General features: G+C 40.0%; 1 protein-coding gene across 2 annotated transcripts in view; it reads right to left on the bottom strand.

Moving 5' to 3' along the window:
* Window positions 1-223: 223 nt before the first annotated feature.
* Window positions 224-19348, bottom strand: part of RGS6 (regulator of G protein signaling 6) — an 831317-nt gene continuing 812192 nt past the window's right edge. For both annotated transcript variants that reach the window (XM_029598736.1, XM_029598734.1), the window contains one exon: window positions 224-1419. In XM_029598736.1, coding sequence (XP_029454596.1) covers window positions 1369-1419 — 51 coding nt within the window. In that variant the 3' untranslated portion in view covers window positions 224-1368. The remainder of the gene's footprint in view (window positions 1420-19348) is intronic.

Here is a 19348-nt window from a genome sequence, read left to right on the forward strand (position 1 = left end):
GGCCAGTGTTTCGGCAATACTATGCCTTCATCAGGGGTCATATCAAAAATATCTCGCTTCGCCATATTATAGATGTGAGACTGTGTCGAGATGAAGAGGTGTTTTTGATGTGACTCCTGGAATGCACCTTTGGAATCCTTTGTTTTGTTGATGTGATGCGAGGTGTATGCTTATAATGTGTTGTGTCATTAAAAAAATAATGATAGATAATGCAACAAGTGAGTCATTAAAACAATAATTTGTATTATTGTGCATTACCTTGACAGAGCAATCATTGAACAATGTCTCCTCTATGTCTTTGATTTTTGAAACCAATTAGACTCATGTTTAAGGAAATTCTAACTGTCAAGTAAATCAGTATCTAGAGCAGCATTATCAGCGGTATCTTGAGCTAATATAATTCTACACATCTGGCTAATGTGCCACATCACACTTATACCAGATGGCAAGATGTATGTAGAATGCAATTGGTTCAACACAGATGGTACCTGATTATTCTATGCTAATTTTACTCATATCTGGCATCTGAAAGATTTTACAGTATAACCAATCTTAGAGAACATGTGCACCACCGATGTATAAAACTGAGTAAAATCTAAATGTACCAGATGATTGGACTTAACCAGTCTGACTACTGAAACCCATATTAACTGCGATTAGCATGAGCCAAAAGACAGCATAAAATATATATTGTGATTTTATGCAATGAACTTGTACATGTACATGTGTAACCTGGTCTGGTAATTTTATCTTTGGACTAGCTATGTGACCTTGGAAAGAGAGCAAATGCAGAACACAAGGGCTTTCAATAACTCTTTCAAATAGAAAAAAAGTCAATTAAATGCCTGCAGAGTGAGACCACAGAAGAAATGCCTCATAAATTTTTAAGAAGGAGTAGCAGCTTCTGGAGGTTTACTTATTGGACCGAGATGGTATGCAAATGGGAATGAAGTGGTGGTAGTGGAAGAATCAATTGCAATTGTAAAACCAGGGAGAGAGGAGATTAAAGTTTAATACCAATCTCACTCAGACCAGTTTCTTCTTTGCCTAGTTACCTGTTATTGCTGAATTCTTAAAAAAAAAAATCATCTGCCTTTGTTGACCTTCCATTTACAGCGAGATGTGTTCTCCAATCAAGCTAGAAACCAAAAATACCTTTACAACTTAGTATTATTACAAAGCTGTACAAGTAGAAAGTGTTGATGTAAACTATGAAAAGAACCACCTCCGATGGGGTTGACCTATCTTGATCTCCTTTTTCTCTCTCTCTCACAGTGGTCCATTCTTCTTCCAAAGCAAAAATTCTCCATGGAGTTCAAGAATAGATGTCTTTCATGTTATCAGTGACTGCTCATTTCGCTGTATCTGTCAGGAGGATTGCATGAGACCTGTGAGGCGCTTGGATGTCAGAGACTTTCCCTATAAAAAAAAAAATATGAAGACCAAGCCATGAGAGAACAGTAACAGACAGTTCTTGTGAACTTTAATATTTGCAAACATGGCAAATTGACAACAAAGACCCCTCTTTATCCATAGAGCAGATACAGTACAGATAGTGGGATAGTGTCAGATTCCCTCACACTAATCTGCTTGGGAACAATATATATGGATATATAATTTTATATTCATATTCATACCACCATACCATATTCATACCACCACTATCCTTTTGTTTTATTCTTAAATTAATTATAATGGGGGAAGGAGATTGGCCTAATAATAGTTATTACAGCCTACAAAGACTCCAAAGATACTGTAGTGTATGACCTTCTGAGACCACATAGGTCCTTGCACTACTGGGGAAAAGGTAAATAAATGACAAACTATGTAGATACCTATTGACTTATGGGAGGGACCACCATAATCTAAGTACAACGTACATCCTCAGGGTGATTTCCTTTAGAAAGGCAGTATTTCAAAGAAGTAATGTATAGACATAACATAACTGCTTTGTGAATTGAGTACAGTAATATCACATCTCTAATACTCAGTAAAGCCTGCTATTTTATAGATGTTTTTATGCTGAATATGGATAAAAGGAATGCTGATGAACTCCTTTAAGTCATTTCATACTCAACGTTTTTCACTTTTTTGTCTTTTTTCCTCTTTTTAGGGTCTCTGCCGCCTTCACTCCTACCCAAATGAACAGCTTGGGTGGTACATCTATTTCTTGCTGCCACTGTAGTGGTAATTGCTTTCCTTCCCTGGCCCGATGACTGCTGTTGCTTCAGCATTTTCACTGTTCTTATTTAACACAGTAACAAAGTAGATGAAAGTAGTCTTTCCAGTTATTCTTGTCCAACTTGTAGAGGTTGTAGCCTAGCTGCCAGCCCTAGAAGCTTGACTGCTTACAAGATACTGCTTCTTATCTTAGTTGGTTTTTGTTGAAACTTTGGGTTTCCACCATCCTAGGCCAAGGATTACACAAGATCTCACTCCAAGCCAACAACAATCAATGCCCGTGTACCCTTCATCTCACCACCAAACCCTTCAACAATTTGGCAATTTGAATTCTTTCTAATCTTCAGTGATTATCAGCCAGTTCTTGGCTACACAAATAAAAAATATAACAGTTCAAAAATCTAATTTTAAAAGAGCTGGTGCGCATTAGCCGACTAACCCCTTCTATCTCTAGCTATCATCATTCAACACCACAATCCCACCTAACTTGTAGTATTTTGCTCCCGTTTCCTGTTTTTTTTCTATCATGCAGCCTCTTAGTGACAAATGGAAGAGGAATTACAAATGTCATATTTCAAGTCAGATATGTGTGATTGACAGCAAGTTGAAACCTTCAACTGATGAGGAAAAGATTTTTTTAGAATTTCTTTATTATTTGGTGTGGGCAGTCTACACCCAGCTGAAACATGCTGAAGTTTAGGAGAGATTCAAGTTAATAAACAAGAAAGGGGGAAAGCTTCTCTGTCAGTCTCTATGGTGACACCATCCTTACACAATATCTGTGTGATGCTGGCTTGCCAGAATTTGCTTCCATGCTGATCTTCTTGGAAGCACCATAATGATGTAACAAAAACTTCTGTATGTATTTCTGCCTAACTTTGTTCACTTCTGCAGAGTTGACAAGTTTTAAACCAAATTTTAAAAAAGTTAAGAAACTATTCATTAAATCTAGTGAGAATACTACTGAAATAATTCAAACTACTTAAATGTATTACATTAATACATTTACTGATTCCATTAAAAATGTTACCAATGGATATTTTGAACTTGAACCAGAAAAGGAGAATTACTACTGTTTCTCAGTGAATACAATTAGTTACCCAGTGGTGTGCTACCAGTTTCTTATCAAGAAGCTCCCAGCTCTGCTCCACTTGATGACACACTCTTTGTTCTTATAACATAATTCAACCAAACTGTTGGTGGGATCTCTCCCTTGTACATCCACCCCCTGCAGCTACCTTGGTGTATTAGAGCGTCACTGAAAAAGGCATCAGCAGTCTTATACTTAAGTCTCTGTGATTCCTGATAAAGTTAAAATCTTTCAAGTGAAGATTTTTTGTAATTATAAATCTATGCTTTTCAGTTACATACATTATTTCTTTATAAGGCAAGCAGCAGTACAATGATACTCATGAACTGGAAACAAAATCTAGATGGTGTGAACGGCTCCTAACAGCTCCTGTTATGGTAATAAACTGTCAAAAATTAAAAATAATACTGAAGTGATCTAAAAAAATGAAATTTTAAAAAGAGTTATGTTTTCAAAATAGCTTTATAAACAACTTAGGAGTGAAAATTGCAAGTTTTATCATGAAGCAGCTGGTCTTGAAATTGGCAAGAGGGGCAGCTACTTTAGATCTAGATTTCAGAGGCATGCAGGACATAGTGCAGGGGGAAATGTCAGTGGAGCCCCTTGGCAATAGTAATCCTAATGCAATTAAATACCTGTTAGATCCCTGTGCTGACTGCAAATAATCCAGAATATGGCAGCTAGAATCAACTTTGGCTGGGTGCATAGGTACAATGCCAGATTGCTCTTGGTTAAACTGTACTGGCGTCCTATCAAAGTGCAAGTGCAGTTTAAGATGATGAAGCAAATGACCCAGCATATTTGCAAAATAAACTGAGGTAATAAGGGCATTTAATGGCAAATGGAAAGATCTAATCATGGAGCGCTGCGCCTTTCTTTCAGGAGGTACTGAAAGCTTAATATTGAAATAGGCATTTTTAGTAGGAGGACTCTCACTTTGGAATAGGGTCCCACTTGATGTTAGGATGGAGTTGACTTACCTGGCATTCAGGAAAAAAGTGAAAGAATGGTTGTAGAGGTGGAAAAGAGGGCTATTTGAAGGGCTTCTGGTTACTTGCAGACTCATATTTGTAAGGGCGTATAGGGATTTTAGGAGAGGATGGGATGGGTTTAAAAAAGATTGGTGGGTAGATGATGAGGAAGGGAGAGATGTAATTCTGGTGTAATTTTTACTCTGATGTAATTTTTACTCTGTTGTTCACTGTCTTGGGCAGATTTTTGTTACATGATATTGCAATATATAACAAATAAATGAAATGAAATGTGACAAAATCACATGAGGGATAATAACAAAAAACATTACAGCAGTAGCATCTTAATGTAAAAAGGAGGACACTAAAAACTTAAAAAGAGCAAATGTGAGAGTTAAAATTCTGCATGAGGTGTGAAAATCGTTTAAAAAATATCATCCTGGAAGCTCAGATAAAATGTATACCATAAGTTAAAAAAGACTGAAAGAATAATAAACATCTGCTAGCATAATTATAGGGAGACCAATATTCAGCACTACTTAGTCGGATAAGTAGCAACTTATCTGGCTAAGTGGCAGCCACTGAATATCCGGCTATGTTCAATGGTCACCACTTAACCAGATAAGTACTTATCCAGCTAAGTAGATAGTCAGATATCTAATGGGCGGGCATTGGGCAGATCAGTGAAGATCTCTTTATCCATCTATCATAGCTGGATAAATGTTGATATTCTGATTTATCACCTACAGTTGACAGATAAATTAGACCTGCTTAATAACAGGTAAATGTCAATTTCTATGGGGCTATTCAGCAGCATAGCTGTGATGCTGAATATCTTTTGTAAGTTAACCAGATAACGCTTATCCAGCTAACTTACATAGCCATTCAGCATTGAATATTGAGGCCATGGTGCTGTGAAAGAGGTCTGTTAGCCAAAATGGCATCTTTTAAAAAATGGAAAGCAGGTCCTACTAATGATAATAGATAAGAGCATAAGCACCAGCAAATCAGATGTAAAACATTAATAAGCAGACAGAGAATATGAGGAAGATTTTCCAAAGATTTGAAAGCTAATAAAAAAAACTTTTTAAAGTACACCAAAATCAAGAAACCTGAGAGAGAGAGAATTAGTTGGATCATTAGATGATCAGAGGGCAAAAGGGGAACTTGGAGAGTATAAGGACATAGTAGAAAAGCTAAACAAATTCTTTGCTTCCATCCTCACTGTAGAGGATGTTAAAGAAATACCTATACCGGAACCATTCTTTGTAGGTGATGATTCAGAGATAGTGAAACAAATCAGTCTGAATGTAGAAGAGGTGCTAGAGGAAACTGACAAACTAGTAGCAAATCACTAGGAAACATGGCATTTACCCCAGAGTTCTAAATGAACTCAAATATGTAATCTGTAACCTATCATTCAAATCTGTCATTGCACCTGATGACTGGAGAACAGCCAATAAAATGCCAGTTCTTAGAAAGGTCTCCATGGGTGATCCAAGTAACTAAAGACCAGTGAGCCTAACACTGGTGCTGAATAAAATGGCAGAAGCTATTATTAAAAACACAAGTACTGGTCTTAAAGATATACATGGTTTGAAGGTGAATTTTAAAAGCTTGGCATGCACCAAAACTAGGAAATATGTGCACAAGTTGGGCTGGCATGCACGAGCGGATTTTAAAAGCCACCTGGATATGCAAGTACTTGCCACTATGCGCACAATTGAAAAGTTAAAAAAAAAAGAGGCGGGGCATGCTCTTGGTGTGGCATAGGTGTTCCTCAATTATAACTTGAAATTAGCGCGTAAATACTTATGTGCACAGGTGAGCACTGAGGTCCCCTGCCACGTAACTTTTCTTCTGCTACGGATAACATGAAAGTTATAAAATAAAGGTAAATAGACAGATCTGCGGGGTTTTAAGAGTCAGGGCTAACAGGGGAGTAGAGGGACTATTAAACTAGGGGGTTTGGAAGACCTATTCCTTACTGGGTGAACTGGGAACGAACTGGAAAAACTGGTAGTGGTGTCATCACACGTGTGTTTTAAAATCCCCCCACTTATGCAATAAAAGCAGCATTTACGCGCATAGGTGTGTGTCCACTTAGAATTGTGAGCACATGTGCACCCGGGTCAGGCTATTTTATAACATGCCTGCATATAAGCATGAATGTTATAAAGTGGCCGCATCCCTGGGTTTGGGCTGACGAATGCCTGCCCATGTGCACCCATGCACATGCTTAAAAGTTACCGTCTTAGAAGTGAATTTTAAAAGCTCAGGCCATGCCAAAGCCGGGAGATACACACAGAATTTGGGCCGGAGCATGCTACATGGATTATAAAAGGCACCTGTGTACACACGTATCTCCTGGTACACACACAAATTTGTTTTTCTGAAAAAGCCGCGCGTATCTTATAAAATCTGGGGTCGGCGTGCACAAGGGGGTGCACATTTGTGCAACTTGCGCGCGCCGAGCCCTGAGCGTGATGCCCGTTCCCTCTGAGGGAACTTTCCTTCCGCCTTTCGCCGACTTCAGATCATTAGAGACTCTATCATCCCAAGGTCTCTCTCCTGCTCCGTACATATCAGCCCTTCTCCCCCCATCGAATACAGTTCTTTCGGATTTCCACACCCCATGTGCATGACTCTGCACTTCTTGGCATTGAATCTCAGCTGCCATATCTTCGATCATTCTTCCAGCTTCCTTAAATCCTGTCTCATTCTCTCCACTCCTTCCAGCGTGTCCACTCTGTTGCAGATCTTAGTGTCATCCGCAAAAAGACAAACCTTACCTTCTATCCCATCCGCAATGCGCTCACAAAGATATTGAACAGGACCGGTCCCAACACCGATCCCTGCGGCACTCCGCTTAACACTGCTCTCTCTTCAGAGTAAGTTCCATTTACCATCACACATTGTTTTCTGTCCATCAACCAGTTTGCAATCCAGGTCACCACCTCGGCACTCACTCCTAAGCTTCTCATTTTATTCACCAGTCTCCTGTGCGGGACCATATCAAAAGCCTTGCTGAAATCCAAGTAGATGACATTGAGTGCTCTTCCTTGATCCAATTCCTTGGTTACCCAGTCAAAAAAGTCAATCAGATTTGTCTGACAGGATATTCCCCTGGTGAATCCATGCTGCCTTTGGTCCAGCAATTCTTGCGACTGTAGATAGTTCACTATTCTTTCTTTCAACAGTGATTCCATTACTTTTCCCACCAGTGAGGAGAGGCTGACCAGTCTGTAGTTACCAGCCTCTTCTCTGTTCCCACTCTTGTGAAGCGGGATCACCACCGCTCTTCTCCAATCACTCGGCACCACTCCCGTTTCTAAGGATCTATTGAACAGGTCACTCAGCGGACCCACAAGCACATCTCTAAGCTCCCTCAGTATCCTGGGATGAACCTCATCAGGCCCCATGGCTTTGTCCACTTTCAGTTTCCCCAGCTCTTCCCATATATTCTCTACTGTAAATGGAGTTACATCTACTCCATTCCCCTCCAGTTTCTTGTTAACTAGCGATGGTCCTTCTCCAGGATCCTCTTTAGTGAACACTGAACTGAAGTATTTGTTTAATATTTCTGCCATTTCTTCATCTCTCTCCATACATTGATCCTTTTCATCTTTCAGTTTCACTATACCGCTTTGGACTTTTCTCCTTTCACTGATGTATCTGAAAAATGTTTTGTCACCTCTCTTTACCTCCTTGGCAATCCTTTCTTTTACTTGACTTTTTGCCATCTTGATTACTTTCTTTGTCTCCCTCAGTCCTACCAGATATTCTTCCTTGTGCTCCTCCCTTTGGGATCTTTTATATTTCTTGAACGCTGTTCTTTTAGCCTTTATTTTGTCAGCCACCTCCTTTGAGAACCAGATAGGTTTCATTTTTCTTTTGCTTTTCTTTACTTTTCTAACATATAGATTAGTTGCCTTGGTAATTGCTCCTTTTAGTTTGGTCCACTGTTGTTCCACGTCTCTCTCGTTCTCCCAGCCTACTAGTTCTTCCTCCAGATACTTCTTCATTTCATCAAAGTCAGTGTTTTTGAACTGCAAAACTTGGGTCTTTGTGCTTCTTTTCCGTATCCTTTTTGTGATATTAAACCATACCGTATGATGATCACTGGTGCTGAGGTGGGCACCCACCTGGACATCAGAGACATCTCCATTAGTGAGCACTAAATCGAGTATAGCCCCCTCTCTTGTGGGTTCCATTACCATTTGTTTGAACAAAGCTACTTGCAGGGCATCCACTATTTCTTTACTATTGTTAGATTCTGCAGATGGGATTCTCCAGTCTACATCCGGCAAATTAAAGTCTCCAACAATCACCACTTCTCCCTTCTTTCCCATCTTTTGGATGTCTTCAACCAGATCTCTGTCCAGCTCTTCCTTTTGGTTTGGAGGCCTGTAAACCACTCCAATAAAAATGGATGCCCCATCTTTTTTTAGGTTGGCCCATAAAGCTTCTTCATTGCCCCATCTTCCTTGCAGCTCAGATGCTTGGATATTGTTTCTGACATAGAGAGCCACTCCTCCCCCTTTCCTATCCTCTCTGTCCTTCCTTAACAAGTTATAGCCCAGTATTGCCATATCCCAATCATGCGATTCCATGAACCATGTCTCTGTGACAGCAATAACGTCCAAGTCCACCTCCTCCATTAGGGCTTGAAGATCTGGGATTTTATTGTCCAAACTATGAGCATTTGTGCACATAGCTTTCCAGATTTCATCATTCAGGTTACTGTTTTTCCTGGACTCCTTTTGTGACTTTAGTTGAGTTTTGTTATCCACTTCACCCTTTCCCTTCGCAAGATTAGTGCCTCTGATGTCAGATTCATCCAGCACAATGAGCTTTTTCCTTTGGTTACTGATCTGGAATTTATGTATGCATTGGGTTTCTTCTCTCTTTTCAGACAACACTTCAATCTTTTTCTCAAGAACTTCTTCAGTATTTAATACAGAGAAGGTGTTTTGTACTTGTTGCACTTGATACAGTGTGTGTCTCCACATTACATGTCTAATTCTACCAGAGCCCAGTGTAATCCTGTTGTTTTTTGAGTTCATTAATGCCCTGTGAGAGTGGTGGGGTAGACTTGTATGCTGCACAGCTGTCAAGAATGGGTGTCTGTGGGTCACAGGTCTTATCCTACCTGAGCCCACTGTAAATCTCTTTTTGCTTGACGTTTGGTTTTGCTGTGGTAATGGGGAATTAATTCCTGAATAATGTAGAGTGGGTGAGACTTTCTTCAATGAAGCAAATTTAGCTTTAACTTGAGCCAACTCCTTTTTCAAGGAAGAGAGTTCTGAGCAAATGGGGCAAGCCCTTAGTTTCCAGATGATTTCCCTCAGAATAAAGGCTCCACAATAGTTACATTGGATAGTCTTCATTTTGGTAAATGTATTTGAAGGATAACACCTAAGGGATTACCAAATTACTAATTTATCTAGTTGCCAATTATGTATTCAGGCAGACTATATCAGAAAAACACCCTGCCCCTCTACCCACCCACCTAGGGGTGGGTGGGTAGAGGGGCAGGGTGAGAGAGAGTTAAACAGTTAACACGTGGCCAGGGTTGTTCACTGGACACTATCTGCTATTGATTTTGAACACACCCTCCCGCAGATTTGGCTACTAATATGAGCTTTTCCTTATTTCTCCCTAAGAGTTTGTGCTTCTAGCTGCCTCCTTCAAGTTCAAATCAGACTGAGGACTTGAATGCCCCTGCAATACACTAAGTCTGCTGCCAAAAGCAGTTTAGCTAGAAAGCAGTCCCACCCCCACAAACACTGGCTGAGGAGGAAGTGTCTGATCTGAATTAATGGCTGACCCTTGAAAGCAGACTAAAAAGCTCTCATAAGTTACAATTTCAATTTAGCTTTTTGTAACAGACAGAGCACAAGTTTTGGCAAATATAATGCCCTAGTTCTAAACACTGGTAAATAACCAAACAATTTTGTACTTAACTTCAACAGGCAAGGCTCTGGTTCATGAAGATCCCAGCTCCAAATGATTCAGTTACCAAAGCACACGGTTAATGAGACTCCAACATTGCTCTATGCTTCAACGGCAAGAGGAAATGTGGAAAAGAGGATTTGCATTCAGGCAACAACCAACATTGCTCTATGCTTCAACAACCAACATTGCCCTATGTTTCAATGGCAAGAGAAAATGTGGAAAAAAGGATTTCATTCAGGCAACAACCAACAAGATAGCACAGTCTGGGTAAACAAATAAGCTTGGGAGTAACTTGCTTGTTGTGGCGGTTACTACCCCAAACCAATTAAGCCTGATATTTCACTTTCAATGCATATCCAGTGTAAATCTCTGCTTCAATGGCATGGGGGAATGAAGAAAAGAGGATTTAAATTCAGACAACAACAAAGGACTGAATTGCACAGTTTGGGTAAACAAATAAGCGTGGGAGTACCTTGCTTATTGTGGCGGTTACTACCCCTAACAAATTAAGCCTGATACTTCACTTTGAATGCATATCCAGCACAGCTCACTGATTCAACAGCAGGGGGAATGAAGAAATAGGATTTTCATCCAGCCAACATCTAACAAGGCATTGATCTGAGCAGTATGAGTATACAAACATTGGGGTAACTTGCTCGATATGACGGTTATTACCCTCAAACATTAAGCCTTATACTTCACTTTGATACAGCGCCAACACTGCTCTCTGCATCAATGGTGGGGGTGGAAGGAAATTAGAATTAAAAAGCTACCAATAAGGGCCCTGAACTCAGTGGTCAGAGTAGCAGATAAGTATGAGAAAATAAGTGTGAAAGCTTGCTGGGCAGACCGGACGGGTCTATTGGCCTTCTTCTGCCATCATTTCTATGTTTCTATGAGATCAGAGGTGTGGGCGCATTCAGCAATGTGATCTCCACCCCAGGATTCACCAAAGCAGGGATTCAAGCTGATAGTCTCTCCTCCTGGACAGAAATAAATATCACATAACTTGTCATTGGCATTGCTTTTATTACTGCTCATTTGGTACTGTGCATTTGTCACTTAATCTGTTTTTCTCCTTCACCTATGCATTTCTCTGGTTTAGTAAAAGATTTGCCTTGTCCTTTCCCGGGTGGAGAAAGATTTTAAATGGTGTTACAGGTAAGTAGTTCTTAAAAAGGGGCACCAGGTGTGATATTGAGGTGGGGACAATGTCTTACCCCCATCAACTTAAGCGAGCCCACAAGGATTTATCATATTTTCTTCTATGGTTAGCTGCCTCTCCCTTAGCCTGGGTAACTTAAACTACCTCAAAAGAGGGGGGTGGGGTCACATAAAAATAAGAACCAATTGCTAAAGATATTTATGAAATAAAGTGAAAAGTCAGTTGCTAAAGGGGTTAGCCTAGCTGATAATTATATCCTGTTTTGAGAGGACGCTGATTCCTGTGGTTCCCACTCTTTTTATTTGTTTTACATCTCTTTTTCACTTTTCTTGACTCTGAACAGCAGGAGATGGCTGACAAACTTGCTAAGAAATCGCCTCCCATAATGTGGGAAGAACAAGTTAAATGAACCTGCCATTGAACAGCTGCAAAGAAACTAGTGAGTAGTCAGGACCTGGTGCTGGAGGATGAACGTATGGCTAACCGTGCACGTCCCACTGAAAAGGTAGAGGCCATGAAAGCAGTAATGAGCCAGCTCAGTAATAAGATTCACTCTAGCCTCAATTCTAAGCTTGATTCTGTTGTAGACAGAGTGTCTCAGTTGGTTTCTACAACTAGATTGGATAAATTAAGCGAGTTGAAGAGATAGAACTGTCTCTCATGACCACACGGCAAAAGCTGGAGGTCCTGGAATACTTTCATAGATGGGTGGCTGAGCGGCAGGATGACCATGATAACAGAAGCCATCAAAATCACATATAGATTGTGGGGCTCCCGGAGAGGATAGAGGAAAATGATCCAATTGACTTTTTCTCTATCTGGCTTCCTCCTTTTTTGAATCTCCCTGGCAAGAAAGAAAAGGTAAAAATAGACCGGGCACATAGAATATTCATGCTGGTTCCCAAGGAAAATGGCCGCCCAAGAGTAGTACTTATCTTTCTTCATAACTACAGTGACAAATGCAAAATACTAGAGGCTACAGGCTAGCAGGCAGGCTAAAGATCTCAACTACCAAGGCAAGCACATATACATATTTCATGACTTTTCAGCTGATCTTCAGAAGAAATGGCAAAAGTATACTGAGGTTAAAAAAGGACTCTGGATGAATGGTGTCTGTCACATATGTGATGTTATATCTTGGGCATCTGGGAGTTCGGCATGTGGATAAAAAAAATCTCATTTTGAACATTGTGAAAGAGACACATTTTTTTTGAAGCAACTGGAAAAAAAAATTATAAAGCACACCAGTTATTGCCGCTACTAAGCTCCATATCCTTGTTCAGTGCTTAACTGGCTTGACCTGGGTCAAGCTGTTTTGTGGCTCCTATAATTACCCATGGCTAGATGGTGCTCTCAGTCAATCAGAAATTTCACATTGTCATTCGCATTTTAGCAATATATAACAAAATACATATTGGTTGCACATTAGTTACATATTTTATTGTTAACCATTATGAGTGATAAAAGTCTTTTTTAATAGATGGCATGTGAAAAAACACACATAAAATTAAAGAAAACCTTCCTTTCATGAGTTAATTGTGAGAATAAGCTATACATCTAAGCCATTTTGTATGCTGTTTCCGCTATACATGGATATCTCTTTGTTTAAATGCTTGATTCATTCTAATTTAGCTGTTTCAGGCTGTTTTTGTTTGGTTGTAACTGTCAGTACCTTTGTGATATTATCGACCACTGTAAGATCAATCACATCTGATTGACTAGAGGCGATCTGTTGCATCTTCCCAACCCAATTACAGAATAGTGCTTAAAAGGCAACTATCATGTCCTTCAAACACATAATCTCCCTGGCTGGATGCAAATTACAAAACAGAGCAGATTGCTGGTAAACTGATGTGAAAATTGAGTTTCTCAGCTTCTGGGAACATCTATTTTGTGCCCAACAGCAGGAGTAGTCTGTGACATTGGCTTGTCCCCTCTCTAATGAAGAGGGTGTACAATAAAACATCACTGTTTCTGCTGCTGAGCATGAAATGAATGCACCTGCCAGCTGAGAAGGGGGATTTCCATATCTCTTTATTGGAAAACTACTTTATAATCTAACTAGTCTCCAGGCAAGAGAGACCCTCACACTTCAATGGACACTATAGCATATTATAAAAGAAACATACAGAAGTTATGAAATACATCTTGCAATTTTATTTAATTCCAATAAGAAGGGAATATTCAATGCCATTTGATCAGTTAAGTTTACTATGTTGAATTCTGGAGACCACCCCTTCAGAAAGATATAAACTGGTTGGAGTCGGTCCAGAGGGTGGCTACTAAAATGGTCAGTGGTTTACATTCTGAAGCATATGGGGACAGACAAAGATCTAAACACGTATACCATAGAGAAAAGGCAGGATAGGGGAGATATGATAGAAACATTGTAGAATTGCAGAGGTTTCTGTGCTAAGGAGGTGGACCTATTTCAATGGAAAGAAGATTCTAGAATGAGAGGGTCATGGGTAGAGGGTGAAAGGAAGTAGATGCAGGCGTAATTTAAGTAAATATTTCTTTACAGAGAAGATAGTGGATGCAAGAAACAGCCTCCCTGAGGAGATAGTGGTGACAATGACAGTATCTGAGTTCAAGAAAGCATGGGATAAGCACAGGGGACTCTCTGAGGAAGTGATAGGGATTGTAAAGCTGAGTGCTTGGTGTGGATGAGTAGACCAGATAGGCTATATGGTGTTTTTCTGGCAAAAATTTTCTATGCTCATCCCCACTGAGAAAGCTGGAAAACTTTTTATCCAGCTAAAAAGTTATTTGGCTATATCAGGAATGGGGGTGCGTGCATCCCTGGGCAGCATCATTTACATAGCTAAGTTAATTAAATGGCAAAGAGCAGCCCTACATTTAGCTGATTAAATGTATCCAGCTAATTTAAAGATAAACAGGTATATTCAGTGATGTGGCTGCATCGCTAAATATCATACCAAAGTTAGCCAGTTGCCTAGTGGTTGAATATGGACCTCTCAGTTTATACAGACCGAGCTCTACCTTAGATGTCATGACTTTTTTTACAATATGTTATTCTCCTAAAGTCTCCAGAAGCATATAGATTTTTGTTTGGCGTTATTACTGTCAAAATGACTTATATGTGTATGCCCTATGACATTATGATTATCCTTAGAAATTGTAGAAAAATTGTGATCAGAATGTACACTCTTAAATCCCACCTCTGTATTGAAATCAGCACATCCACTCTCAAAAAGCCATATCATTGAGCATATACTGTATAAATGGGTGATTTGCATCCAAAGGCTTTACTCTTCCATAAAATGTAATATTTGGTATAAGTAAATTGTTCATTGTTGGAAGACTTGGCAGCTACTGGTTAATCTACTATGTATAGCACTATATGTTTTAGGACCCAATGCTGTACAATACTGAAGAAATAATAAAGAATTTCAATGCAGCAGGTTCCCAATAAAGTGTATTACTGGAAGTGATTACATGTTCACCTGAAAGCTCATTTCGTACATTATAAACATATATTTAAATGCACCAATCTCCTACCTTTCTTTACAGACCTTTCTAACTTGCTTTCAGTTCTCTTTGTGTGTGTGTGTGTGTTTTTTGTGTGCGTGTGTGTGTGTATGGGTAGGGGTGGGGTGGGAGCTCAGCGGTTTCTTCCTGTGTCTTGGGCTTTAAACTAACCTCTGTTGGGATACAATGTCATCAGCCTTCATTTGCAACTACTTAGTTTGTATTCCCTCCCTTCTCACTGCGGCAACAATCCCCGGGAGGAGGCCAGACACCAGGGTATCATCTGGAACCCTGTAAACATGAAGTCTTACCACTAGGGATCACTGTTGCACAATGACCTGGACTTTCTCCCTTCCAAGAGCTGGGATCAGAAGACTAGCCTGGGAATCAAATCCAGGATTCTCATATGGTTGCACAGCACCACCCCTGATCCAGTCCCACTTTAACTTTCTTTTATTCCTGCAGGAATATTGTTAGATTGATTATATACAGCATGGACATTTAGGTTTATTAGCATTCTGAAATACAATATATGAGGGAAGAAAAACTGCCTATGATGGAAGTCTAATGAGTACATTTTTAAGGGGTTCCACATGGAAAATAGCATATACTGTATGAGCTAAGTAGCATGTATTCACATATATGCTATTTTATAAGCACTGAAATTAGACATGTATTTTTTGTTTCACACATGCAAAAAAGGTGCAAGCTAGGGGCATTCCGAGGTGGGGTCATGAAGTATATTTGGTAGTTACTATTTTATAAGAGATAGGAGTGCTTAAGTTATCAAACCTATTCGCACAGTTTTACACCTGCTAATTGACAAGCACAAACAAAATAGGATTTGTCTGTTACCTGCAATTTGTGGGTGAGACACCTGGGTGAACTGGTGGGGGTTCAGGATGAAGTGTCTAGGTGAACTGAAGATGGACTTGAAACACACACACGCATACTTTCAGAGCAGAACTATGCAGTATTTTACAAATGGTGCAGCAGGAACTGCAGATGTTATAAAATACTACGTTAAATCTCTGCATGTCCATTTCCATATGCAAATGCAGAATTGTGAATAGATAGCAGCCTGCCTGTTCCAGGCATTCTACATTATGGAGACAATGACCCATCCTACTGTAAGCTGTGCAACTCTTTCTATTATTGATTTAAAAAAAATTGTCTGACCTAATTCATTTTTCCTTGGCAGTTTCTGCCTTCTGTTGTGGGCTTGCAGCTGAATTGGAATTGGCCTCTCTTAAGCTACGATGCCATAAACTTTCATTCACAGCTACCCAAGAATTTTTCCTTTATTCTTTAATATCCCCATCTCACATCAGTCCAGCTATCACAGTGACAGTTCTTGGCCACGAACTATAAGTTGCAGCTCATACCAGAATCTGGTTAAGGTGGACCGTAAGTCTGGCCACTTAAGCAATGACAATCTCCCTCCTCCCGGGAGCTATAAACAATACATCTGTAGCATCACCAGCATTGGGCAGCCCACGGAGCGGAAGCCTGGCTTGCATGTCTCTGAACCACCAGATTCTCCTGTCTTAGCCAATATTAATGAATGAATGCTGCTTGCTTCTAAAACTTTCTCTGTATTATTACTCTAGAAATTCATCATATTCTATAAAAAAAAAAAAAAAAAGCTTCCTTTTATTCTCCTTAAACCAATTTCCAAGCCTCGATAACTAACTGATTAAAAAATGTTCTGTGGCATTCACTGTCAGGCCCCTAAAAAATTGTATTATATTCTCAGTCAGCCTCCTTCATCCAAGCTGAATATATCTGGTGTAGCCAAGTCTTTTTTTTTAACTGTTTATTAACATGTCTCTTATCCATTGTATTGAAACCATCTAGACTCATCACTGGATGCTGCTGTTGATGATGGCAAAGGACTGAGAACAACAATTGATGTCTTGCTTTGCGGAAGTTTTCTCCATACCAAGAAACATAAAAATTAATGGTATATAAAGACTGTTAGGCTCATGTGGTCTGTCCATATTTCCTTTTGAGGTGTCCATAGCTTTAGCATTAGTTATTAGGCAGGATCACCGATGGAGAGCATGGCATTCTGAGATAAGGCTGTTATCAGTGCCATCTCTCACCCCAGCTGACTGCGCAGCTCCCATCTCCACACTGGGAAGGGCTGGGTCTCTGTTAGACAGCTTGGAGAGCATACACGCATGTCCAGAGGTGGGGGTTGGGGAGGGGGTAGTATATTGAAAGAGGATGGCAGTGTGCAGGCTCACCCCATTTTCCCCTGTCTTCTGGTCCCTCCCCCCCTGGCTTGGCACTCTCCTGCTACTCATTGTGACGGCAGTTGTTAGGTCTGGCCATTAGTGATAGCCAAGTATTTTTTACTAGATGTACACAGGATCCATGCTACAGGAAGTTGCATTCTTTCCATGTAAACAATATGTGAATGATCTCATGCTGTTGCTCAGAGTGAGGTGAGGCAGAGACATAACTAACTTATGCGCAGATTTTAAGCTCTTGAATAAGCCCGTTTGTTACAGAGGAACAGAATACAGCACTTCCTGTAGCATGCAGAGACAGAAAACAGTCCGCACTTGGACAAAGTCTGCAGGTATCTTGTACCCATGGATTATGTACCACTTTTCAAAGCAAAAGTACTCACATACTTTTGCTTTCAAACTTGCCATAGGTACAAAGTATCCATGGACATCTGTTCCTGCGTTTTTTCTGAGCTCTTTTTTTGCATGGATAATAACTCACGTATACTTCGATAAGGCACAATACCCTACAAGAGGTCAAACTTCTGTGACTGGCAGCTGGGACATATCCTTGGCAATGCAGTCCAGAATAAGTGGACAGACTGGATGGGTCCCTTGACTTTTTTCTATCGTCATCTATTATATTGCTGTGTTATTTGAAAATGCAATCTACGTAAGTTATTTTTCTCCCCGATCTAAACATCTGCTCTAAATGCAGATAAAGTATGCATATTGTGGAACAATGCGACTTTTAGTCAATATGTGCAAGTAAATTGTTATCTACCTTTGAGAATTATCCTCTATGTGCTCAGCTAGAATAAAATTGGTATCTAGTGAAAAGTATTAACAATTATATGTTATGCTCAATACATAACATTGATATTAAGCTCTGCATGTCTTGCATGTATGTTTATTTTGCATGTTTTCCCTTGGTCACTCCTGGCGATGACAACACCGTTCCTTTGCAACATCACAAATGCTTCTAAGGGGCCTATCTATTAAAACTTGGGCTAAACATTGTTGGCGTGTGTTTGCTAAAAAATGTAACATGTATGCATAAAGGTGAATTTTATAAGCCCTACGTATGTCAACGCCGGGAGATATGCGCGTGTCTCCGGTCAGTGCATGTCATGTGGACTTTAAGACACGCCCAGTACGTGCATATCTCCTGGTACATGCAAATCAAAAAGTTAAAAAAGGAAGGGGTGTGGATCTGGTCTGGGTGGAACATGGGTGAGACATGGGCGTTCCGGGAAGGTGACTTGAAATGTGCGTGTAACCCTACCACGTAACTTTACTTCTGCTATGGATGGCATGTAAGTTTTAAAATAAAAAAAAATCAGGGCTAGTCAGCAGGGTTTGAAGGGTCGTGGCTACTAGGGTAACAGGGAGGAAGGTTAATTAGGGAGGTTAGGAAGTCAGAAGCCTTTACCTGAGCAAACTGGATATTGCGTCAACATACGTATCGAATAAAATCCCCCCACTCATGTGGAAGAGCTGGCACATTTATGCGCATACAGCCAATTTTATAACATATGTGCATATACATGGGTATACCATAAAATAACCATATCTATTTGCACATGCCGCCATACAAGCACACATGTACACCCACGTGGCTGTTTAAAAGTTAGCATAAATTGTGGAATGTCTTGTCAAGATCTTTTTCTATGCCTACATGCCTTGATTGATTGTTGAAAGGTGGTTTGTCAAGAATAAACTAAACTGGCACTTAACAGGTAATACACAGTGGGCCCAATATTCAAATATATATGGTTATCTAAGTTATTCGGATATAATTGATCCGGATAACTTAGAAGGGATATTCAGCAGCACTACCTCGATACACCCATTGCCTGTCCCCAAGATATCTGGGTATCTATTTAGCCAGATAAATACTTATCTACTTAGCCGGATAAATACTTATCCGGCTAAGTAGTGGCCACTACTGGATATTCAGCAGCTGCCACTTAGCCAGATAAGTCTCTATTTATCTAGCTATGTAGCGCCAAATATCGGCCTCTATCTTTTTTGGAGCATATGCTAAAAATAGCCTCAATTGCATATAAACATTATTAGCATGCATCCTAACCCACAAAACTGTAGCTCCAATGTGCTAATAACCTCTACACTAAATTCCGTGAGGAAGTGACAAAAATAGTATGGGCCAGATTTTAAAACTTATGTGTGGGCGTAGATTTGTGCGCACATATTATAAAATCCGGGGTCGGGGTGCGCAAGGGGGTTCACATTTGTG

Source organism: Rhinatrema bivittatum, chromosome 4 (genome assembly GCF_901001135.1).
Source record: "Rhinatrema bivittatum chromosome 4, aRhiBiv1.1, whole genome shotgun sequence".
Classification (NCBI taxonomy): Eukaryota; Metazoa; Chordata; class Amphibia; order Gymnophiona; family Rhinatrematidae; genus Rhinatrema; species Rhinatrema bivittatum.